Source organism: Typopeltis vanoorti, chromosome 2 (genome assembly GCF_054136105.1).
Source record: "Typopeltis vanoorti isolate ZY-2024b chromosome 2, IOZ_Tvanoo_1.0, whole genome shotgun sequence".
NCBI classification, from domain to species: Eukaryota; Metazoa; Arthropoda; class Arachnida; order Uropygi; family Thelyphonidae; genus Typopeltis; species Typopeltis vanoorti.
Window position 1 is genome coordinate 113,927,929 of NC_143550.1, and position 24,035 is coordinate 113,951,963.

Genomic DNA, 24,035 nt, shown 5'->3' on the forward strand with positions numbered 1-24,035 from the left:
AAACCACTCTCTGATATATCTCTCCATCAACCACTCTCTGATATATCTCTCCATCAACCACCCTCACATCTCACCAACCCTATATCCATCTTCATATGCTGCAGTTTACTGATTAGAATTCCATGTGGTATCCTGTCAATGGCCTTAGCAAGGTCCAGTAGAATCACTGTAATCCCATTACCTGAACTTATCCAGGTAATGCTCAGTAACGTGAGCAAGTTACTGAGGCATGATTTACCCTTTACAAAACCATGTTGTCCAACATACAGTATCCCATTTTCATCTATCCAATCCTGTATTTTTCTCTCGACTAATTTCTCCAAGACCTTGACAACGATTCCTGATATGCTAATCGGTCGGTAATTTACAACAGCAGTCTTGGAACCTCCTTTAAGCAGCAGAACTATTTCCCCCTCGCGACTAACCCAGACCCGAGACTCAAATTAAACAAAATGGTCAAGGACATTGACAATTCTTTAGCCACTTCACTTACGACATGAGCACGTATACCATCCAATCCCACATGTATTGACATTGAAGTTTTGTAATAGACTACTCACCCACACTTCATTCACCACAATTCCTGTATAATCTATTGGTTCATTCATTCTTGCAATGTCACCACCTGGATGATATATTCTTGCAAAGTGCTCGCTCAGTAATTCAACTATATCAACTGATTCGGTTACCTCCCTACCATCAGCATTCTTTAAAATCATTCTGCCAAATACATTTTTTCTCTTACTTGCAACATATCGAAAAAACTGTTTGGGATTCTCTTTAGCCTGCATGGCTAATGTTCTTTCATAATCTGTTTTTGCTTTTCTTACCCACTCGTTACCCTTCTGGCCTGCGCCTTATACCATTCATGTGCCTGCCGGTCATCTTTCTCCTTAAATTCCCTCCATAGTTGTTTCTTTTTCTGCAGCTCAAGCTGAATGGTGTTATTCATCCATTTAACCCCTACTTGTTTATTTATTATTCAGACTCTAGGTATACAGTCAGCCACTGCCTCCTGCAAACACTTCTTAACCACCTTTCATGCACTATCAACATCTAGCAATTGCAAATTTACATGCCATGGCACTGAACCAATCAAACTCCTAAGCTTGTCATACTTATCAGCCCGATAATTCCACATGTACCCTGGCTTAATTGTAAATTCCACACCTTTAGTCACCTCCCAAGTCAAGACCCTATGATCACTCTCACCAATTGGTGGAAATGTGGTCATATTCGTTATAGCCAAATTCTCAGATGCAATTACTAAGTCAAGACTCTCTGATCCCTAGTATTTTCCATCACATGCTGTCGCAGATAGTTATTCCTTAATAATCGCATAAAATCCAATTCCTTCTTCCCATGTGTCCTCTCCTCCTTCCAATTAATGTTAACATAGTTGAAATCACCCATAATAATTATCCTCCTTCCACTCATTTCTTCTATTTGCTTATGCATACTATCTCCATCATCTATTTGATCACCTAGTCTATAGCAGCACCCAACTGTATATTTTGTTCTGCTAGTTTCAATCTCACACCAAATAGCCTCAAATGTGCTATTTTCTCTATCCTGCAGTTCCACTTCTATTCTCCTTGGTTGTAGCTCATCAGTTATCATCAATAACACTCCTCCCCCCATTTTATTCTCCCTGTCACTCCTGAACACACTATACCCCTCACATTCAATCCCACTAGCTATATCATCTTCTGTCAGCCATGTTTCACTAATGCCAATAACCTGTGGCCTGGAAATGCCAACCAAGGCCAAAAATTCTTCCTTCTTGTTCCTAATATTTCTGGCATTGGACAAAAGACTACGAATCAGAATGGGATAGTTAGTATAAGGCATCAAAGTAGGGATGAGACATCTCTATTTTGATGCCTTATACTAACTATCCCATTCTGATTCATAGTCTTTTGTACTAGCTTGGGCATATTACACACATTCATACACTCAACTGTCTCCCTAAAGTCTGCATATCTACTCCCCCCCCCCTTAATAACTCTAGTTTCCCTGATTCTGCACATCCACTTCCACTACATTCGACAACACCTTTTCAAGTCTCCATACACCAAATCCATTCAAATGTAAACCATCCATCTTATATAAATCCTTTTGCCCATCGAACTCACTCCACACATCCACACCACTCGTTCTGCATAATTCATGTAAAGCCATTTGCAATTATGGCCCTCCTTCTATACTCTTCACATGTCATACCGCCGCAACAGACTCATCATCCTAAATCTCTCACTGTTCTCTTTTGCTACCTCAAGCAATTTCTTCACATCCTCACTCATAGCCATTTTGCCTCCTTTCAAAAACATTTGGCAGTGGTGGAATTACATGAGAGGATTATATTATATGAGAAAACATGTCACATTTTCTTTAGAAAAATTGGACAAAAATTGCATATCTAAGCATAAATATATTGTTTAAAACGTTAATGTTAAATTGTGCTCTATACAAGAACGTGTATCTTGAAAGTAAGTCCAAAGGTTGCTAGCCGACTACTGCCAATGATGTAAACCCCAAGGCAGTGGCATTCGTGGAAAGCGAACGGAACTCACGTTCTATGAAAAGAGCGCTCATCGAGGAGCAGAGGTGTGACGCCACTTCATAAGAACAAATAGGAAGGCGCCATGAATAAGATTCGAAGGCGGAAAGAGGGTGCTATGAAGGAGGATAAAAGCGAGTTCACACGTGTTTGAATCCTCCCTTTTTTTTTTGATCTGCCTGTTCAGGTCAAAGCTGTATAACTGAGAGTAGACCTCCACATAGCCTTCAAAGGAATGCGGAGAACTGACTAGGGCTTCTGACCTAATGTCCAATCCTCACCTTCTCGTGGTGCACCCTGTTGGGTATCTACTTGGATACAGAATGAACGAGGATAGGCTGGCAATTTGGGATTTAGCCGACCAAATTGTATTCTTATTGGTTAAACCAAAATAAAAAATGACGATACAACATGACAGAATTTCATGCCAGTTGGGGCGTAGCGGTTAAACAAGACCCCCGATGTTTTCGCCAAGGAACCAGGGCAAACAGTGAACAGTCAGTTACTGGAACGTTTTGTATTTATTGCTCTTTCTGAGCAATAAATACAAATTGTTACATTCAGGCAAGAACAAACAAGGAAAAGGAGTAGGTATAGTACTCAACACAAAACACGAGGATAATCTTCTTGAATGGCAGGCAGTCTCAAGTAGAGTGATGTGGGCAAATATCAGAATGGGGAACTGAACAATGAAACTTAGTTGTGCCTATGATCCCATAAAAGGTTCTACCGAGATAAAAGTGGAGGAATTTTTCGAGGCTTTAGAGAAAGCAACTGAGACAATGAAAAAGGAAAAGTTGGTCCTTGTTGGAGATCTAAATAGCAGAGAAAATAGGAAACAGAGTAGGAAATGATTGTCAGACATACAAAAATATTTTTGGAAAATTTGGAGAAAAGAGCAAAGCTAATAATAATGTTATTATTATTAGCTTTACATATGTCTTTAGCAAAAATCAAAGATATTTGAATTGGCAAATATCTTTGATTTCTGCTAAGGACATGGATTGATTATTACTAACACAATGTTACAACATAAAAATGTGCACAAATTCACATGGAGAAAAGAGGCAAGGAATAAAGAAAAGTCTTACTGACTATGTTATTGTTGACAGTAATGTTTTCTCCCTGGTGCAGGACACTAGACTGTACAGAGAATTTAAAACTATAAGTGATCATCATTTAGTCTTGAGCAGGATAGAATTGAATTTCATATTGAAAAGAAGAACATGTAAGAAAGTTTTAAAGCCAATAAAAGTTGAGCAGTTCTCAGATGTGAATTGTAGACTAAATACACAAACATTATTCAAGAAAAAAATGAAAGAGTGTGAGAACAGGAACCAAACACCTTGGAGATTAAGTGGTAAGCACTGAAGAAAACATTGATTGATTCAGCCAGAGAGGCTTGTCGTGAGGTTGTCTGCAAGGACCGAAAAATCAGAACTCCATGGTGGGCAAGGAAGTTAAAGAGACTGAAAGAAAAGAAGAAAGCATATTAAAAGTTCCTGGCAAATAAGTCAGCTCGTGCTCTCAGAGAATACAGAGATAAATGTAAGAAAGCTAAACACTGTGTAAAACTAGCTAAACAAAAGTCATTGACTTTTGTAAGACTTTGGTAAGAACATGGAAAATAAATATCAAGAAGCTGGCAAGATGTTCTGGAGGTTGTTGAAGAAGCTCAGAAATGGAGGAAAGAGTGCTGTCAAAGGAATTAGAGATGATAAAGATGTCAAGAAAACTGGAGTAAAAGATATTCTTGAAGAATGGAGTAATTACTTCAAAAAATTGCTGAATTAAACAAACACTGATAGCACAGTGGTAAAAAATACTTAACAGGGATGCAGTGAGGAATACATATCCATACTTATCCATGAACAAAATGAAGGATAGAGTGCTGTATGGAGACTCGTTAGTACGAGGTGTGTTAGTAGAGGATTTGACAAAATCGTACCAACCTGGTGCGACCATAAAGGACGTAACTGCGTCTATTAGAGAGCAAAAGGAAAGGGTGAAAGAAATGATTGTTGTGGCAGGTACGAATGATTTGAAAGGAGATAAAATGGAAATGATAGAAGACCTGAATGAATTGTTTGAGGTAGCAAAAGAAAAGAGTGAGAGAGTTAGAATGATTAGTCTTTTGCCACGGTATGACAGTGAAATGTTTAAAAGGAGGGCTATAATTGCAAATGACTTTATGCGTGGGTTATGTATGACGAGTGGTGTGGAATTTGTGGATGTGTGGAGTGAGTTTGATGGGCGAAAGGATCTATATAAGATGGATGGCTTGCATTTGAATGGTTACGGTGTAAGAAGACTTGAGAAAGTGTTGCTGAATGTAGTGGATGTGCAAATTCAGGGAAACTAGATTTGTTAGGGGGGGGGGGGAGAGATACAGTCCTTATGGAGGCAGTTGAATGTAAAAATGAATATAATATGCCAGAGCAAATAAGGACAACAAATCAGAGTGGGATAGTTAATATAAGTCATCAAGGTAGGGTTGGGGCTAATGGGGGTCTTAAATTCATGTACACTAATACTAGGAGTATTAGGAACAAGAAGGAAGAGTTTTTGGCCATGGTTGGCACTTTCAGACCACAGGTTATAGGTATTAGTGAAACATGGCTGACTGTAGATGATATAACTAGTGGGATTGAATGTGATGGGTATAGTGTGTTCAGGAATGACAGAGAGAATAAAATGGGGGGAGGAGTATTGTTGATGATAGCTGATGAGCTCCAGCCAAGGAGAATAGAAGTTGAATTGCAGGATAGAGAAAAGAGCACATTTGAGGCCATTTGGTGTGAGATTGTGGCTAGCAGAACTAAATATACAATTGGGTGCTGCTATAGACCAGGTGATGGAAAAGATGGTGGTGACAGTATGCACAAGCAAATAGAAGAAATGGGTGGAAGGAGGGTGATTATTATGGGAGATTTCAACTATGGTCGCATTGATTGGAGTGAGGAGAGGACACATGGGAGGAAGGAACTGGATTTTATGCGGTTATTAAGGGATAACTATCTGCGACAGCATGTAATGGAAAATACTAGGGGTCAGAGAGTGCTTGACCTAGTAATTACATCTGAGGATTTGGCTGTAACAAATATGACCACATTGCCACCAATCGGTGAGAGTGATCATAGGGTCTTAACTTGGGAGGTGGCTAAAGGTGTAGAATTTTCAATTAAGACAGGGTACATGTGGAATTATCGGGCGGGAAAGTATGACAAGCTTAGGAGTTTGATTGGTTCAGTGCCATGGCATGTACAACTGCAAGGACTAGAAGTTGATAGTGCATGGGAGGTAGTTAAGAAGTGCTTGCATGAAGCAATGGCTGACTGTATACCTAGAGTCCGAATAATAAATCAAGTAGGGGTTAAATGGATGAATAACACCATTAAGCTTGAGTTGCAAAAAAAGAAACAACTATGGAGGGAATTTAAGGAGAAGGGTGACCGGCAGGCACATGAACGGTATAAAGCGCAGGCCAGAAGGGTGACGAGTGTGGTAAAAAAAGCAAAAAAGGATTACGAAAGAACATTGGCCATGCAGGCTAAAGAGAATCCTAAACAGTTTTTTAGATATGTAGCAAGTAAAAGGAAAAATGTACATGGCAGATTGATTTTAAAGAATGCCGATGGTAGGGAGGTAACTGAATCAGTTGAGATAGTTGAGTTACTGAGTGAGCACTTTGCAAAAGTATATCATCAAGGTGGTGACATTGCAGAAACGAATAAACCAGTAGATTATACGGGAATTGTGGTTAATGAAGTGGAGGTGAGTAGTCTATTGCATAACCTCAATGTCAATACATCTGTGGGATTGGATGGTATACCAGCTCGTGTTGTACGAGAAGCAGCTAAAGAATTGTCAGTACCCTTGACCATTTTGTTTAATTTGAGTCTCGGGTCTGGATTAGTCCCGAGCGGGTGGAAGGAGGGGAAAATAGTTCCACTGCATAAAGGTGGTTCCAAGACTGCTGTTGTAAATTACCGACCGATTAGCATATCAGGAATCATTGTAAAGGTCTTAGAGAAAATAGTCAAAAGGAAAATACAAGATTGGATTGAAGAAAATGGGATACTGTATCGGGGACAGCATGGTTTTGTGAAGGGTAGGTCATGCCTCAGTAACTTGCTCACGTATTATAACACAGTGACGGCTGAACTGGACAAGGGTAATGGGTTTACGGTGATTCTACTGGACCTTGCCAAGGCCTTTGACAGGATTCCACATGGAATTCTAATCAGTAAATTGCAGCATATGGGAATGGACATAGGGTTGGTGAGATGGATAGGAGGGTGGTTGACGGAGAGATATCAGAGAGTGGTTTACTCGGGAGTAGAGTCCACAAGACGGCCTGTGACTAGTGGTGTGCCACAAGGATCTGTTCTTGGACCAATGCTGTTTAATTTGTTCATAAATGATATAGGAAATGATCTGAGAGGAACAGTTCATTTGTTTGCGGATGATGCGAAGTTGGGTAGGGCAATAGTGAATGCAGATGACGTCAAAATTTTGCAGGATGATTTGGATAGATTGGAGGTCTGGGCTAAGGAGAATGGATGTCAGTTTAATGTGGCAAAATGTAAGGTTATGCATTTTGGGGTGAAAAGATTGGAGGCAGTTTACTGCACTGGTGGAACCCTGCTCCAGAAAATTGATGAGGCACGAGATTTAGGAGTGTTGGTGGATAGGGAATTGAAATTTAGGGGACACGTTGCAAAAGTGACCAAAACAGCTCATCAAATCACTTGGTTGCTGAAGAATACGTTGACAAGCAGAGACAAGCAGGTTATTGTTCCTCTCTATCGAGCCTTGATAAGACCCCATCTAGACTACTGTGCTCAGATTTGGTCACCTAGGTTTCTTCTTGATGGGGAGGATGTGGAGAGGATCCAGAGGCGAGTGACCAAGATGATAGCAGGTCTGTGGAATGAACCGTATGAGAACAGGTTGAGGATTTGTGGGTTGCAAAAATTGGTTGATAGGCGGAGGAGGGGAGATATGATTGAGACATTCAAATTACTGAAGGGTTTCTATAAAATTAATTCAGAAGATATTTTTGAGAACAGGGCTGGTTGTGGGAGGACTAGGGGACATCCATGGAAACTGGGCAAAAGTGTGGTTAGTAAAGGTGTTAGAGCTGGGTTCTTTACTTTTAGAGTAGTGAATGAGTGGAATGCGCTCCCTGAGTCTGTAGTGGATGCTGTGACAGTGAATGAGTTTAAGGCGAGGTATGATAGATACTGTATGAATGTCAGATAGTTGTGATGAATATGATTTGGGGCCTCCCTCGATGAGTCTAATGACTCCCTGGAGTTGCCCGTAATAATAGTAATAATAATAGTAATACTTGAAGTACCAAAAAGCCATCAAAGGTCTGAAATGTGGAAAAGCAGCAGGAGTAGATGATATTTGACCAGAAATGCTCAAGTATGGAGATATAAAAGTCTTACATCGGCTGTACTGCATAATTCAGCAGGACTTGACAGAGGGGACGAATTCCAGATGATTGAAGTAGAGCTCTGAGAGTACGCATATATATAAAAAGGATAATAAAACTAAATGTGAGAATTACAGATGTATTTCTCTACTGAGTGTTCCTGGTAAGATTTCTGCAAGTATACTAGAGAAAAGGGTTTTCTCTAGTATATTTTCTCTGGTATATTTCTTCCCTCACACAATCTTAGAAAGATTGTGTGAGGGAAGCTTGGTGAAAATGAAGCAGGATTCAGGCTAAATATAGGCTGTCAGATCAGATTTCCATTATAACAAATAGTTGAGAAATCAGGAGAAAATAACACAGATCTGTATATAAGTTTTGTAGATCTGGAAAAGGCATATGATAAGGTGCAAAGAGAGAAGCTATTCAAAACATTACAGTTGTATGGTATCAATGGGACATTATATCAAGCAATACTTAGTCTTTATTTGACTTGTAAGTCAGCAGTCAGGATTGAAGTAAGTACAGGAAGATAAATTTTTTCTAAAAGTTTTAGACAAAAAATTGGGGTTCGTTTTATATATGAGAGATCTGTGATTGCTGTGGCGGAATTACCGGTACTTTGTTTCATCGAACAGGCTTCTGCCAATCACTAGCCTTTGTTAACGCTGTCGACTGATGACATTAACTACTGATTCTGAATAAACCAATCAGAACTCTGAAAGCATTCATACATCTACAACTCGTTGGTGGGGTAAGTTAATGCATTAACAATATTTTGAACACCAGCCCATAAAAATGTCTGAAAATAAAAAACGATTCTCATATTCTTCCACATTCAAGTTAAAAGTCATCAATTATGCAAAAGAACATGGTGTTAGATCTTGAATGAGGACCTTTTCATCAAAAGGATCATTCATTCAAGATTTAATAAGAATACAATAATAACCAAGAAATACTTATACTGTTAGTAAAGAAACAAATTGTTAATAGAGAACATAATTAAATTACTTTAAGAGGAAGTACAAAAAAAAGGAGGAATTTGTCTGTCTAGATATAAATATTGTTGTTTAAAAACACTAGTAAGAAAAAATACTCTATGCAAAACGTATGTCAATGCAAACAAAAGTCCAAAGGTTGCTTCTGAGTTACCCACATTAAGCATAACGTCCGAAGCGAAGGCATTCGTGGAAAGCGAGTTGAACTCGCGTTCCCCGAAAAGAGTGCTCTTGAGGAGAAGAGTTGTGACTAAACAACTTAAGGACCAATAGGAAAGTGCTGTGAGAAAACTTTTGCAACAAGAAAGAGGACGCAACAAGGGAAAATAAAATGTGGGTTTCAACCTCGTTTTTTCTGTTCCTGCTTTCATTCGGATCCATGATGCTGACCAGCGGAAGGGAATTCTACGACTTCAGATGGCAAGTTTATCCCCGTTACTGATTGGTGAGTATCGGGTGAGCTGCACGCGAGATGACGCCGTCCACCTACTCAGGCCATCGGTAGAAGTGCTACCATAATGAGACAACGGAAAGTTCCTCCAGGGAGACAGGCAGTCTGACGATAGTGACCAGCAAGACTAGCGTTTGCCCAGCAGAGTGCAGAAAATGATTGTACAGGACAAGCGAAGTGACCTCCACGTGGATGCAACCCACTGAAGCAGTAATGTCAGCGGTAATGTACAGATTCTTGTAGAGAGGCTTATACGCTGGTTACACATGATAACTAATAATTAAGGAATTGACAGCGTACACTAGAAATATAAATTAAATAAACTTTAATATATACTTTCTGATATTTCGGCAAACGTCACGTAGCCATCTTCTTGGGAACTTAATACAAAGACACGTGCGCACAAGTACTACATAACAGCAAATAAGAACCGAAGCTAGGAAGCTAATGTTTTCCTAAAGTCCTGATGGTGCCCCCTAGTGTTATATGGTTTCAGTCTGTTGGTAATCTCCAGAGGCCAAGAAGTGACCTTCTTAAGGAGCCTATGGAGTTTTCTAATTTGAGAGTTGGTGGGATTGTATTCAATAGGGAGGTAAGTGGATTGATCTAAAAGTAAAGCCTTGAGCTTACCTGTGTAGTCATTAAGATTGAGTACCACAGTGGCGTTCTCATTATCCGCTTTGGTGATCACTATTTCTTTGTTTTTCTTCAATTCTTGTAGTGACTTGTATCACCAATGGATATGTTGGATTTTGGAGGTTTTGCTTTTGTCAGAACACAGGCTACATCCAATCTAATATCGTTGGCGATGTGGTTTGGTAGGTGGTGAATCCCGCGTTCAATTTGGATCATTAATTCCTCGGCCGGTAATTTCTTAGGAGCAATGGTGAAGTTGTGACCACGTGACAGAGCGTTGAGTGCTTTGGGCTTCAAGATAACTGAAGAAAGGTTAACTACAGTGTTGGTTTGTAGTTTAGGTTTGGATGCCGAGTTCTTTATTAATTTTTCAAACTTGTTGATATGTCAGCTCCGTATTTGCTCGAATTCTTTATTAGCTGCCGTACACGAGACGTCATGTAGGACTGACCAAAGCTCGTGATTAAGCATATGTGAAAGCTCATTTTCTAGCGCTAAAATAGCTCTGTTTATGTCAGCTAGAGAACCACGTGTAGCGGTAATTTGCTCCTGAAGTAAAGCCTGGTTCGCCCGGTTGTAGATACGGAGAGCTTTCTGTGAGACGAAGCGGTGTTTAAATTTTACACAGTTAGGGATGACTTGATTATCCCAGCAGCGTTTTAGGAATGCCAGACAGTTAAGTTGTCTGGATAACTTTAGCTTCAGTTTGCCGTAATGGCGGGCCTTGCATGCGAAGGAATCTCCGTGGATGATCGTAATTCTTGTAGAGAGGCTTATACGCTGGTTACACGAAAGGTAATGTACGAAACTACGAAAGGTAATGTACAGAATTCTCTTATTTTATTAACAATTAGCATTAGAGGAAGAGGGTGAATCAATTTCTAGTTGGAAGAAAAATGGACAATTGCTTACAGAACTTTTTGAATTACTTATATGCATTGTAACTTGTTAGCACCATTGGACTGGTAATCAGAGGACTTTAGTTCTTGTGTGAGACCTAATTAATGTGGTGGGGGCTGTGTTAGCATTTGAAGTTAAAATTGTAAACTTGTATTTTTCCATGCTGTGTTTTAATTGACCAGAGGATATGAGTTATATGTTCATTTATGATTGTCTGTTGATTTAGTATTGGTATTGTGATAAGCTTTTGATATGTTTAAACCTAATTGTAAACTCACTAGATCTTTAATAAACATGTTTTACTATGTAAGCCTGAGTTTTGCTTGAGCATGAGACTAATTTACCACTCATAAAAGTTTGAACCTATGCATAAGGGGAAGGTATAGAATAATTAGAAAGGATAGGGCCATGACTGCAAACTGAGATCTCTACAGACGCTATATATATTTAATGAATTTAGGTAGCTGTTAGAACTCTGGGAAAGTCTCTCTAAGCAAGAATTCTTCTGTCCTGGGAGAGAGAGAGAGAGAGAGAGAGAGAGACTGGACTGGATATCTCATTCTTAGTTGGCACAAGAGGGGATAATAGTAACACAGATTTAAAGAAAAATCACGACGTAATAATGGAAATAAAGCTTCTGAGAGACAGTTTGGACCACCTCCCACTGAGTGTATGATTAGAGCATGGATAAAACAGGAAGAACAACTACTTAAGATGCCAAAAAAGAAGAGGGCCTTAAGAGAAAAACCAGCAAAATGACCAAACTTTTTTAAGAGGAAAACATATCCTAAAGAGAGAATACCACCTGGCGTTCTTGTCCAAGTTCATGAAAACGGCTGCATGAATGAGGAGTTCATGACTATTTGGTTTGCAAAGAATTGGTTCGGAAGACCTGGAGGCCTCTCGAAGAGGCAAGCTTTGCTCATGTTTGATCAGTTCCAAGCACGTTTAACAAAAAAGACAAAAAAGGTTGCAGCAGATTTGCAAACACAGCTAGCAGTTATTCCTGGTGGACTTACAGGTCAGCTATAGCCACTAGATATTTCTATTAACAAGCCCTTCAAAGCTCTGATGAAAGAGCTCCTGATAAGATAAGTGTTATTTTAAGTTATCATAATATATATATATTTAATGAATTCAATTTTGCTTGAATATTATGTAGCTTTGTTTGTTTTTCGTATCTTAGTGTGTCTGTTTGTGTATTTTGATGTTGTTTCAATTATTAATTCGATAAGATACGATAGCACATGGCTCCGGTAAGAAGAAAAATGGTGGCTAGTAATAATGATTCGCCATCTTTGTTCAATAACGGTAACATAAAGGAGATTATTCAGTGTACTATCTGCGAAATGTATGCATTGCGGAGAGCAGTTGGAGTATGGTTAGATGATGATAATGGAGTGAATGTGTGCAGAAAATGTAAGGAAAATGAGGAATTAAGTATGTTTAAGGTCATAAGTGTGATATTTTTGTCAAATTTCAGAATGTAGAAAATAGCGATATGATAAGAAATTGCGAGGTTGTACCAGAGAGCTGTGAGGGCGTGAATGCAGAAAGCATGAATGAAGGTATTAATACAGAGCAAATTAATGGTTTAACAGATAATAAAAATGATGAGATAGATGCAATGAGTGAGATCGCGCTGTTGAGCGGAGCGACACGTAGAGCAAAGCAGCAGCTGGAGCGTATGCACAAATGTCTACCGAGTGTACCAGCCAATAAAAAAAAGTATGATAGGAAAAATAAGAGTATGATTGTGAACGTAAACAAAATGAAGGAGCGAGTGCTGTATGGAGATTCGTTAGTACAAGGTGTGATAGTAGAGAATTTGACAAAATCATACCAACCTGGTGTGACCATTAAGGACATAAGTGAATCTATTAGGGAGCAAAAGCAAAGAGTGAAAGAAATGAGAGTTGTGGCAGGTATGAATGATTTGAAAGGAGATAAAATGGAAATGATAGAGGACTTGAATGAATTGGTTGAGGTAGCAAAAGAAAAGAGTGAGACAGTTAGGATGATTAGTCTTTTTCCGCGGTATGACAGTGAAGAGTTTAGAAGGAGGGCCATAATTGCAAATGACTTTATGTGTGGGTTATGCATGACGAGTGGTGTGGAATTTGTGGACGTGTGGAGCGAGTTCAATGGGCTATATAAGATGGATGGTTTTCATTTGAATGGATTTGGTGTAAGGAGACTTGAAAAATTGTTGAATGAAGTGCATGTGCAGAATCAGGGAAACTAGATTTATTAAGGGGTGGGGGAAGTAGATATGCAGACCTTAGGTAGGCAGTTGAGTGTATGAATGAGTATAATGTGCCCGAGCGAATAAGGACAAAAAAATCAGAATGGGACAGTTAGTATCAAGGTAGGAATGGGACCAACGGAGGTCTGCAATTCATATATACTAATGCTAGGAGTATTAGGAACAAGAAGGAAAAATTTTTGGCCTTGGTTGACACTTCCAGACCACAGGTTATTGGCATTAGTGAAACATGGCTAACTGAAGATGATATAGTCAGTGGGATTGAATGTGAGGGGTATAGTGTGTTCAGGAGTGACAGGGAGAATAAAATGGGGGGAGGAGTATTATTGATGATAGCTGATGAGCTGCAGCCAAGGAGAATAGAAGTTGAATTGCAGGATAGAGAAAAGAGCACATTTGAGGACATTTGGTGTGAGATTGAGGCTAGCAGAACAAAATATACAATTGGGTGTTGCTATAGACCAGGTGATGGAAAACATGGTGGAGATAGTATGAATAAGCAAATAGAAGAAATGAGTGGAAGGAGGGTAATTATTATGGGAGATTTCAACTATGGTAGCATTGATTGGAGGGAGGAGAGGACACACGAGAGGAAGGAATTGGATTTTATGCAGTTATTAAGGGATAACTATCTGCGACAGCATGTAATGGAAAATATTAGGGATCAGAGAGTGCTTGACCTAGTAATTGCACCTGAGGATCAGACTCTAATGAATATGACCACATTTCCACCAATTGGTGAGAGTTATCATAGGGTCTTAACTTGGGAGGTGGCTAAAGTTATGGAATTTACAATTAAGACAGGGTACATGTGGAATTATCGGGCTGGTAAGTATGACAAGCTTAGGAGTTTGATTGGTTCAGTGCCATGGCATGTAAAACTGCAAGGGCTGGATGTTGATAGTGCATGGAAGGTGGTTAAGAAGTGTTTGCAGGAGGCAATGGCTGGCTGCATACTTCAAGTCCGAATAATAAATCAAGTAGGGATTAAATGGATGAATAACACTATTAAGCTTGAGCTGCAAAAAAAGAAACAACTGTGGAGGGAATTTAAGGAGAAAGGTACATGAATGGTATAAAGCCCAGGCCAGAAGGGTAACAAGTGTGGTAAGAAAGGCAAAAAACGGATTATGAAAGAACATTAGCCATGCAGGTTAAAGAGAATCCCAAACAGTTTTTTCGATAAGTTGCAAGTAAAAGAAAAAATGTATATGACAGAATGATTTCAAAGAATGTCGATGGTAGAGAAGTAACCGAATCAGTTGATTTAGTAGAATTACTGAGTGAGCACTTTGCAAGAGTATATCATCCTGCTGGTGAATGAAGTGGAAGTGAATAGTCTATTATAAAACCTCAATGTCAATTCATCTGCGGGATTGGATGGTATACCAGCTCGTGTCGTACGAGAAGCGGCTAAAGAATCGTCAGTGCCTTTGATCATTTTGTTTAATTTGAGTCTCGGGTTTGGGTTAGTTCCAAGGGGGTGGAAAGAGGGGGAAAATAGTTCCACTGCATAAAAGAGGTTCCAAGACTGGTGTTGAAAATTACCGGCCGATCAGCATATCAGGAATTGTTGTCAAGGTCTTGGAGAAAATAGTCAAGAAAAAAATACAGGATTGGATAGATGAAAATGGGATACTGTATGGGGGACAACATGGTTTTGTGAAGGGTAGATCATGCCTCAGTACTTGCTCACGTTTTATAACATAGTGACCGCTGAACAGGAAAAGGGTAATGGGTTTACAGTGATTCTACTAAACCTTGCTAAGGCCTTTGACAGGATACCACATGGAATTCTAATCAGTAAACTGCAGCATATGGGGATGGATATAGGGTTGGTGAGATGGATAGGAGGGTGGTTGATGGAGAGATATCAGAGAGTGGTTTATTCAGGAGTAGAGTCCAAAAGATGGCCTGTGACTAGTGGTGTGCCGCAGGGTTCTGTTCTTGGACCACTATGTGTAAATGTTGAATAGTTGGTCTTGACATGATGTTGGGCCTCCCTCGATGAGTCTAAGGACTCCTTGGAGCTGCCCGTAATAATAATAAATGGATGCAAAAAGCAGGTAATAACTTGACACCGACACAAAGAGTGAAAAAAATCAACCATTACTGAGGTATGCAAATTGGTCCTAAACTCATGGAATGGAGTCAAGCAAGAGATGGTTGTAAAGCCCTTCAAGAAATGTGGAATAAGCAATGCCATGGATGGGACTGAGGATGATCTAATATATATGGACAGTGACTCAGAAGACATGCAGTAGAGGTTGAAGAAAGTGATATGCATGGAACTGAGAGAGTGATGCATAATTTCTTGGTATGCATCTTAAAAATATTACCTAATTACTAAATATACTTTGAATATTTAAAAAAATATGAAACATGTTCTGTTTTATGTTTAAAATATTGATTTCTTAATTTTGGGTTCGAAAAAGTAGGGTCCGTCTTATACATGGAAAAATACGGTATAGTCTTTTCTATTTTTTTCAAAGTGAGTTATTCACAATATCAGTATCTTTCAACTTTTATACCAAATGTAAACTCCATGTGAGTCTCTTTCAATGTGCAATTTTTTTTTATCCATCTTCAGTACCATCCAAAATGTTTTCACTCTTATCTTTTATATTCTTCCTTTCATGCTTTTTTTTATTTTAGTTATTTTGTGCATAACTTGGAGAATATAGAGAAAATGCAGGCAATTGTCAATTTCAAAATCTCTTATTGTTTCCACAATATCCCACTTAGAAGTAGATGGTATTCACATTATCTCTCAAATCCAGTTTTCTTGTGTACCAGAAACAGATCTGCTGATATCATTATTGACAATAATATAATCTCAATAAGGCTTTTCTTGTTTTTTGCATGTGTCTTCTCCAAATGAATTTATGCACATTTCACAATACACTTTTGAGGTAGTTCGAAAATAACAATAATACGAGGGTGGTCTGAAAAGTTCTCAGCCTGAACATTAAAAAATGAATTTATAATTTCAAGATTCTTTTTATTTTTAGAAGTATTTTTATTTTTAGAAATGTATTGTTGGTCCCTTAAGACCAATACATTTATTCCAGAGCCATTATCTGGTCCCTCTAGTGGTTATCAGTAAGATCTGCAAGATACCCCCCCCCCTCTACAGCCGCCTCTTGATTCGAAGAAAAATGCTGACCATCAAGGAAGAGTTTTAGTTGCGGGAAGAGATAGACGTCAAAGGGAGCCAAATCTGGGGAATAGGGTGGATGTTCCAACAATTCCTAGTGTGCAGATCCCTTAATTTTCCTATTGCCAAAACACTTTTGTGGGCAGGTGCATTGTCCTGATGAAAGATTATTTTTTTCTTCTGCAAACCGGGTCTTTTCTCACAAATTTTTTCATCTAGTGTGGTTAAAAGTTTGGAATAATATTCCCCAGTTATTGTTTTACCCTTTTCAAGATAATTAATAAACAAATGCCGTTAGCATTCCAAAACACCAATGTCATGACCTTTCCTGCTGATGAAACTGACTCTGTCTTCTTTGGCGCTGAACAACTGGCTTCTGTCCACTGTTTTGACTGCTGTTTGGATTCTGGTGTGTAACGGTGAATCCGAGTCTCATCCATAGTAATAAATTGATGCACAAAATCAGCTTTATTCTTGTTAAAACACTCCAAGCATTGTTCAGCGATGTTCATGTGAGTGTGTTTTTGATCTGCTGTGAGCAAGTGCGGCACCCATCTTGTGCAAAGCTTTTTCATATGCAATTCTTCATGCAAAATATATCCTACACATTCTTTTGAAATGCCTATAGTCGCAGCAATTTCATGCACTTTGACTCACAGGTCATCCAATACCATATCATGCACTTGATCAATGATTTCTAGTGTTGTTAGATTTTTTGGCCATCCTTCACGTGGATCATCTTCAAGGCTTTAAACATATGGCCATGTTTAAACTCAGCAGCCCATTTCTTAATTGTCGAAGACGAAGGAGAAGAGTGCCTATAAACGTTTATGAAGTTTGAATGAAATTCTTTTGTTGTTAAACCTTCTTTTACAAAGAATTTTATAACTGCACGATATTAAATTTTATCCATTTCAAGGGATACAGATAACACTTTTGCTTCAGACAGCTGTATAAAACAAACTACTTGATAGAATGACTTGCAATTTCAAATGGATGCTTATGACAGATCTACCAACTTGGAAAAAAAAAAAAACCTTGTCGATAGAGTTGCCATCTATGGTAAAGGCAGAGAACATTTCAGACCACCCTCGTATTTAATGAGAAAGAACTTGGTACAAATCCCATTTATGATATGAAGAACAATAAAAGATTTTCAAGTGAAGGCGAATTCGTCAGTAGTATCAAATGGAGATAGCAGAGAAAAGTATTTTGAATTATACTGATTATATCAATGTTAAATATTTAAACTAACCAGATATAAAGACTTATAGAGTTTCTTATTATTTGTAAATATTATATATATATCTATATCTATCTATATATATATATATATGATGACAGAATGATCATTGACTCGGTTAACATACATAGTTTTATGAAGAATTAAATGACTAGAACCGAGTTCTATCTTGGTTCTAGTCATTTAATTCTTCATAAAACTATATATATATATATTTTTTTTTTTAATTTTACAATGTAACAATTATAATGAATACAAATGGAAACAATAATTAAAGATAAATTAGATTTTCACTCTAAAGACTACTTTTTTTTGTGTGTATGTATCTTACCTTTAATAGAAAGTTTACGGGGTCTTTGCTTACTAGTAATAACTTGTAGAGAACTTTCAACCTTTGCAATATGGATAATTGGCTGATTGGGAGCATAACTTCCAGGCACAGCTAATTCAAGGTCACGACACAAAAGAAGTTTGGGTGAAACATACTGAAGTTCCAGGGATGTTAACTTAAAAGATCAATTTAGAAAATAATTAAATATGGAAGGCTTTTAATCCAAAAGAAAACAGCATATGTTTTTAAAATTTTTCTTGAAAAATATTCTTTACAATTTTAACATTTTTTATGGAAGGGTACTTATAAGGCATTCCGGAAATAAACCAAATTTCTATAGAAAATAATACATAAAAACTTTTAAAATTAAAGATTATGATTTTTATTATCCTAAGACCCCATGGAGTCAAAGGCTCATCTAGGAGGTCCTTTTGTCATGCACGCAACTCATCATACTTGGCTTAAAACACATTCAAATTCTCTGCAGACACCACACTCTCAGGCAAGGCATTCCAATAATTCACAACTCTGCATGCTTGCCTCTCATTCCCTTGTTCACACATTTCAGGGATGACTTCTTGTTCTCCCCTGATCTCCCACTATATGAAAAACCACTTCAAAATTGATCCTATAACAATCCTTTACCAACTTGTATGTCTCTAGTATATATCACACCTCTTCCTCCTGCCCACTAGACTCTGTAATTGCATTTTCTCAACTTTTCATCATATTCAACATTCCAGAGATCAGAAACTACCTTAGGCCAATTGCCTCTGGATCCGTTCCAACATCTCTTCATCCTTTTGAAAACCAGGTGACCAAATCTGTGCAGCAGTCCATATGTGGTTTAATCAAGGCCTTATACAAAGGAAAAAGGATCTCCTTACTTCTACAAGACAGTGTCCTCCTGATCATTCCCAGAATTCACCATGTTGTCCTCACCATTTTGGCAATGTGTCCTCTAAATTTTAGATCCTTATCCACCATCATTCCATGATCTCTTAAATTCCTCTACCTACAACACTATATTCCCACCAAGTGTAAATTCTATATTACATCTTTGTTTCCAAATTTTAAAACCTTACATTTTGCAATATTTAAATGGTATCCCAACTCCAGTGCCCATTTGCTCAAAGGCCAGAACATCTGCTCTACTCCTCATAGTTCATCCCAACTTTGCATCATCTGCAAACATCATCCCAAACAAATTTTCCCCAATATCATTAACCCCCAACTGGTCACGACATCTATAGACTTCAGCTAAATCTGGATATGAAGCTCTAACGCCCACTGAATAACATGGATAAGAAGAGCAATTTGGTGTCACTATTTCATCACATCAGCCGATAGGGAGGTTAACATACAAGTTAACACAGCAATGGTCATAAAACAAACTTCTGAGGCACACCACTAGTGACTTTCCTTTTCTGGAATATTGCTCTCCATACACAGCTTGCTGATACCAATCAGAAGTTAATCTGCCATCCAATGCACTAATCAAATAGTGTTTTACTTCTGACCCAGCTCTCAGATCCATAAGTTAAAACTGGTTTGAACACTGTCTTGTATACAGCTAATTTAGTGTTCTGACTAATTTCTCTCTTTATTACATATGAATTTATTCAATTGACTTCCCACCATACCAGCTTTGCTGATTCTGTTGTCTATTTCTATATTTAATTTACTATCTTCAGTAAAAATCGTGCTTAAGCAGCTGAAATGTTTTACTTGTTCCACAGGTTCTCCATTCACAACACAGTTGACATTTTCAATGATTCTGCCTATTTTCATTGTCTTTGTCTTTTTATTGCTGACCTTAATACCATATCTATAACAACATTTATTCAATTTAGTCAGGGAATCTTGCAGACTTGTAGTGAATTTATTTAGAAGTATAATATCATCTGCATAAAGCAAAGAGCTGAGATTAAAATCTCCAATTTTGATATCATGTTTAATACCACTTTCCTTCATAATGTGATTCATATAGATAATGAATAAGAGAGGGGATAATGTACATCCTTGTCTGACACTAGATTTAACATTAAACCACCTTCCTGTACTTCCTTCAATTTTAACTGCTGACTTACAACTCAAATAAAAACTAAGTATTGCTTAATATAATGTTCCATTAACACCATATAACTGCAGCATATTGAATAGCTTCTGTCTCAGCACCTCGTCATATGCCTTTTCCAGATCGATAAAACTTAAATACAGGTCTTTGTTATATTCCCATGATTTCTCAACTATTTGAAGTGAAGATCTGATCTTGACAGCCTCTATCGGCCTGAATCACCAAGCTTTTCTTCTACAATTCTTTTCAGCCGTTTATCACGTATACTTGCATAAATCTTACCAGGAACACTCATTAGGGAAATACTTGAAATTCTCACATTCACTTTTATTTCCCTTTTTATATATATGGGTACTATGAGAGCTCTACTCCAATCATCGGGAATTTGTCCCTCGGTACAGGCCTTCTGAACTATTCAGTGCAGCCATTCTAAGACTTTTATACCACATACTTCAGCATTTCTGATCGAATATCATCTACTCCTGCTGTTTTTCCATATTTCAACCCTTGGATGGCTTTTTCTAATTCAAGTATGGATATGTATTCCTGACTGCATGCCTGTTGAGTGTTTTTTACCACTGTGCTATTCCTCTTGTTTCATTTAGCAATTTTTCGAAGTAATTACTCGTTACTTCAAGGGTATCTTTTTCTCCAGTTTTCATGTTACTATTATCATCTCTAATTCCTTTTACATCACTCTTCCCTCCATTGCTGAGCTTCTTCAACAACCTCACCTCCAGAATATCTTGCCACCTTCTTGATACTTACTTTCTATGTTCTTGCCAAAGTCTGCTCATGACTTTTGTTTAGCTAGTTTTACACAGTGTTTAGATTTCTAATATTTGCCTCTGTATTCTCTAAGAGCACAAGCTGACTTATTTGCCAGGAACTTTTAATATGCTCCCTTCTTTTCCTTCACTGCCTCTTTAACTTCCTGTGTCCACCATGGAGTTCTGATTTTTCTATCTTTGCACATAAGCTCACCACATGCCTCTCTGGCTGAATCAATCAATGTTTTCTTCAGGGCTTGCCACTGAATCTCCAAGATTTGGTTCCTGCTCTCAAACTCTTTCATTTTTTCTTCAATAATCTTTGTATATGTTAGTCTACAATTCACATCTGAGAGCTGCTCAACTTTTATTTGTTTTAAAACTTTCTTACATGTTATTCTTTTCAGTATGAAATTCAATTTTATCCTGCTCAAGACTAAATCTTGATCAGTTCCAACTTCAAATCCTCTGTACACTCTGGTGTCATGCACCAGGGAGAAAACATCACTATCAACAATAATATAGTCAATGAAACTTTTCTTATTCTTTGCCTCTTCTCTCCATGTGAATTTGTGCACATTTTTATGTTGGAACATTGTGTTAGTAATAACCAGTTCATGTCCTGATCAGAAACCAACAGGTATTTGCCATTATTATTAGCTTTGCTCTTTTCTCCAAATTTAATCAAAATATTTTTGCATGTCTGACAATCATTTCCTACTCTGCTATTTAGATCCCCCAACAAGGAACAACTTTTCCTTTTTCATTGTGTTACTTTGCTTTCTCTAAAGCCTCAAAAAATTCCTCCACTTCTACATTAGTAGAACCTTTTGTGGGACCATAGGCACAAATAAGTCTCATTGTCCAATTCCCCATTCTGATATTTGCCCACATCACTCTACTTGAGACTGCCTGCCATTCAAGAAGATTAGCCTCGTATTTTGTGTCGAATACTATGTCTACTTCTACTTTTCCTTGATTGTCATTTCCTGAATATAACATTTTGTATTTATTGCTCAGAAAGATCTCACCAATTTTTGTCTTTTTTGTTTCAGTCACCCCTATTACGTTGATCTGGTACCTATCTAATTCCTCAGCCAACTCCATATGTTGATAGTACCGATCATTAACTCTGGTGATGTTGAGTTGGGGTGTATTTTCAGATTTGTTCCAGTAGCTGACTTTTCGCTGTTTGCCCTGGTTCCCTGGCAAAATCAATGCCCCAGCCGGCATGAAATTTTGTCATGGTGTACCATAATTTCGAATTTTGGTTTAAGCCAATAAGAATACAATTTGGTCGGCTAAATCCCAAATTGCCAGCCCATCCTCGTTCGTTCAGTATCCAGGTAGATACCCAACAGGGTGCATGACGAGAAGGTGAGGATTGGACATTAGGTCAAAAGCCCTGGTCAGTTCTCGGCATTCTTTAAAAAGTGTATAAAAAAACTCAGCTTACCATGTAGCTTGCATCTAGAACTGGAGCTTTATATTCAGCCTATGTTAAAACAGGCACAGCAATAAATGCAAAAAGTACCATCAATGAATCCCAATCTGACTTCATAAAGGCCAACAGCAGACCTTTATGAAGAGCTTGCCCTCTGCCCTCATGGAAACTGATTTCTGCCCACTTTCAAAGGCAGTTGTATGCAATTTCTCACTCACTCTCTCTCTCTCTCTCTCATCCAGATGGCACCAGACAGAGGCCTAAAGGCAAAGCTGAATTCTTGGCATTGCTCTTTTCCTCCAACTTCTGTATAGATGACCAAGGCAAAATTCCTCCTACCACACCAGAATTGGAGCATCATATGTCTCCTGTTGTTTATCAGCAAAAAAGACATCAGAAGAATACTAAATACTAAACAACTTAGACACTAAAAAGTCCTCTAGTCTTCATGACATCTCTCAAAAAATTGCGCTCCTGACATCTGGTTCTGGATGATGTAGGTTAAGATATCAGCCATAGATCTTGATTGGTGGAATCCATACTGGTTTTCATTGACTAATGGATGGTCTTCTATGTAGCAGAGAAGTTGACTGCTAATGACTTTTTTGTGGGGGAGAACTGGGGTGATGGCAGGGTTCAGTAGTTTGATACTAGACTTTTATCTCCCTTTTCTGAATAGGCTGGATGTATGCTTGTTTCCACATATTGGGATAAGTGCCAACTATGTATAGAAGATTGTAGAGACAGTAGACAGGCTCAAAAAATTGTGCTCAGGAGCGCAATTTTTTGCGCTCCTGAGCACAATTAACAAGCATACATCCAGCCTATTCAGAAAAGGGAGATAAAAGTCTAGTATCAAACTACTGAACCCTGCCATCACCCCAGTTCTCCCCCACAAAAAAGTCATTAGCAGTCAACTTCTCTGCTACATAGAAGACCATCCATTAGTCAATGAAAACCAGTATGGATTCCACCAATCAAGATCTATGGCTGACATCTTAACCTACATCATCCAGAACCAGATGCATACCATGGAAAGGTTTGGAGAAACATATACTCTCACTCTTGACCAGTGGTGGCCCGTAAAGTTTTAAGTGGGGGTGCTGCCTATACAAAATAATTTTTTTAAAATTATTTTGTATAGGCAGCACCCCCACTTAAAACTTCATGGGCTGCCACTGCTCTTGACATTTCCAAAGCTTTTGATTACATCTAGCATTGATTGCCATTCTTTGATCTACCTGCTACCTTTTGTAACTGGACAGTCAGCTCTCTTTCTGGTCATTCATTGCATGTCATGGTAGATGACTCCATATCTTTAAGCAAAGAGGAAGCCATCTATCAAATATGCTGTTCACGCTTTACTCACTGAAAAACATACTATCTTGAGTTGTTTTTGCACTATTACATTATGATCCCTCTGGCAATGAAGCCACTAGTTACTATCACACACAATTCAGTGTGACATGCAGGCACCAAATCATTCACAGATGACCTAGGTGCCATTCTGTATCATGCTTAGAAGGGCAGCCACCTTATTAGAATCCATTACATCATTGCCATGACATCACAAAGAGAAAAGTCTTGAATCTACAAAATCCTACTCTGAGAAATGGGGTAATAACATAAATTTCAGTTTCAAATATTTAGCATTTATGAAGATGTGTCATGTTAGCTATCTTTTATCTGAGAATAGAGAGATAAACATATGCAACAATCAGCAAGTGCAAGAAGCATCAACATTAATCAAATATGTATC

General features: G+C 38.2%; 1 protein-coding gene across 7 annotated transcripts in view; it reads right to left on the reverse strand.

Moving 5' to 3' along the window:
* The window catches only part of mTor (serine/threonine-protein kinase Tor), an 816,233-nt gene that overhangs the window by 105,733 nt on the left and 686,465 nt on the right, over positions 1 to 24,035 (reverse strand). For all 7 annotated transcript variants that reach the window (XM_090412780.1, XM_090412800.1, XM_090412771.1 and 4 more), the window contains one exon: positions 17,986 to 18,160. In XM_090412780.1, coding sequence (XP_090268906.1) covers positions 17,986 to 18,160 — 175 coding nt within the window. The remainder of the gene's footprint in view (positions 1 to 17,985; positions 18,161 to 24,035) is intronic.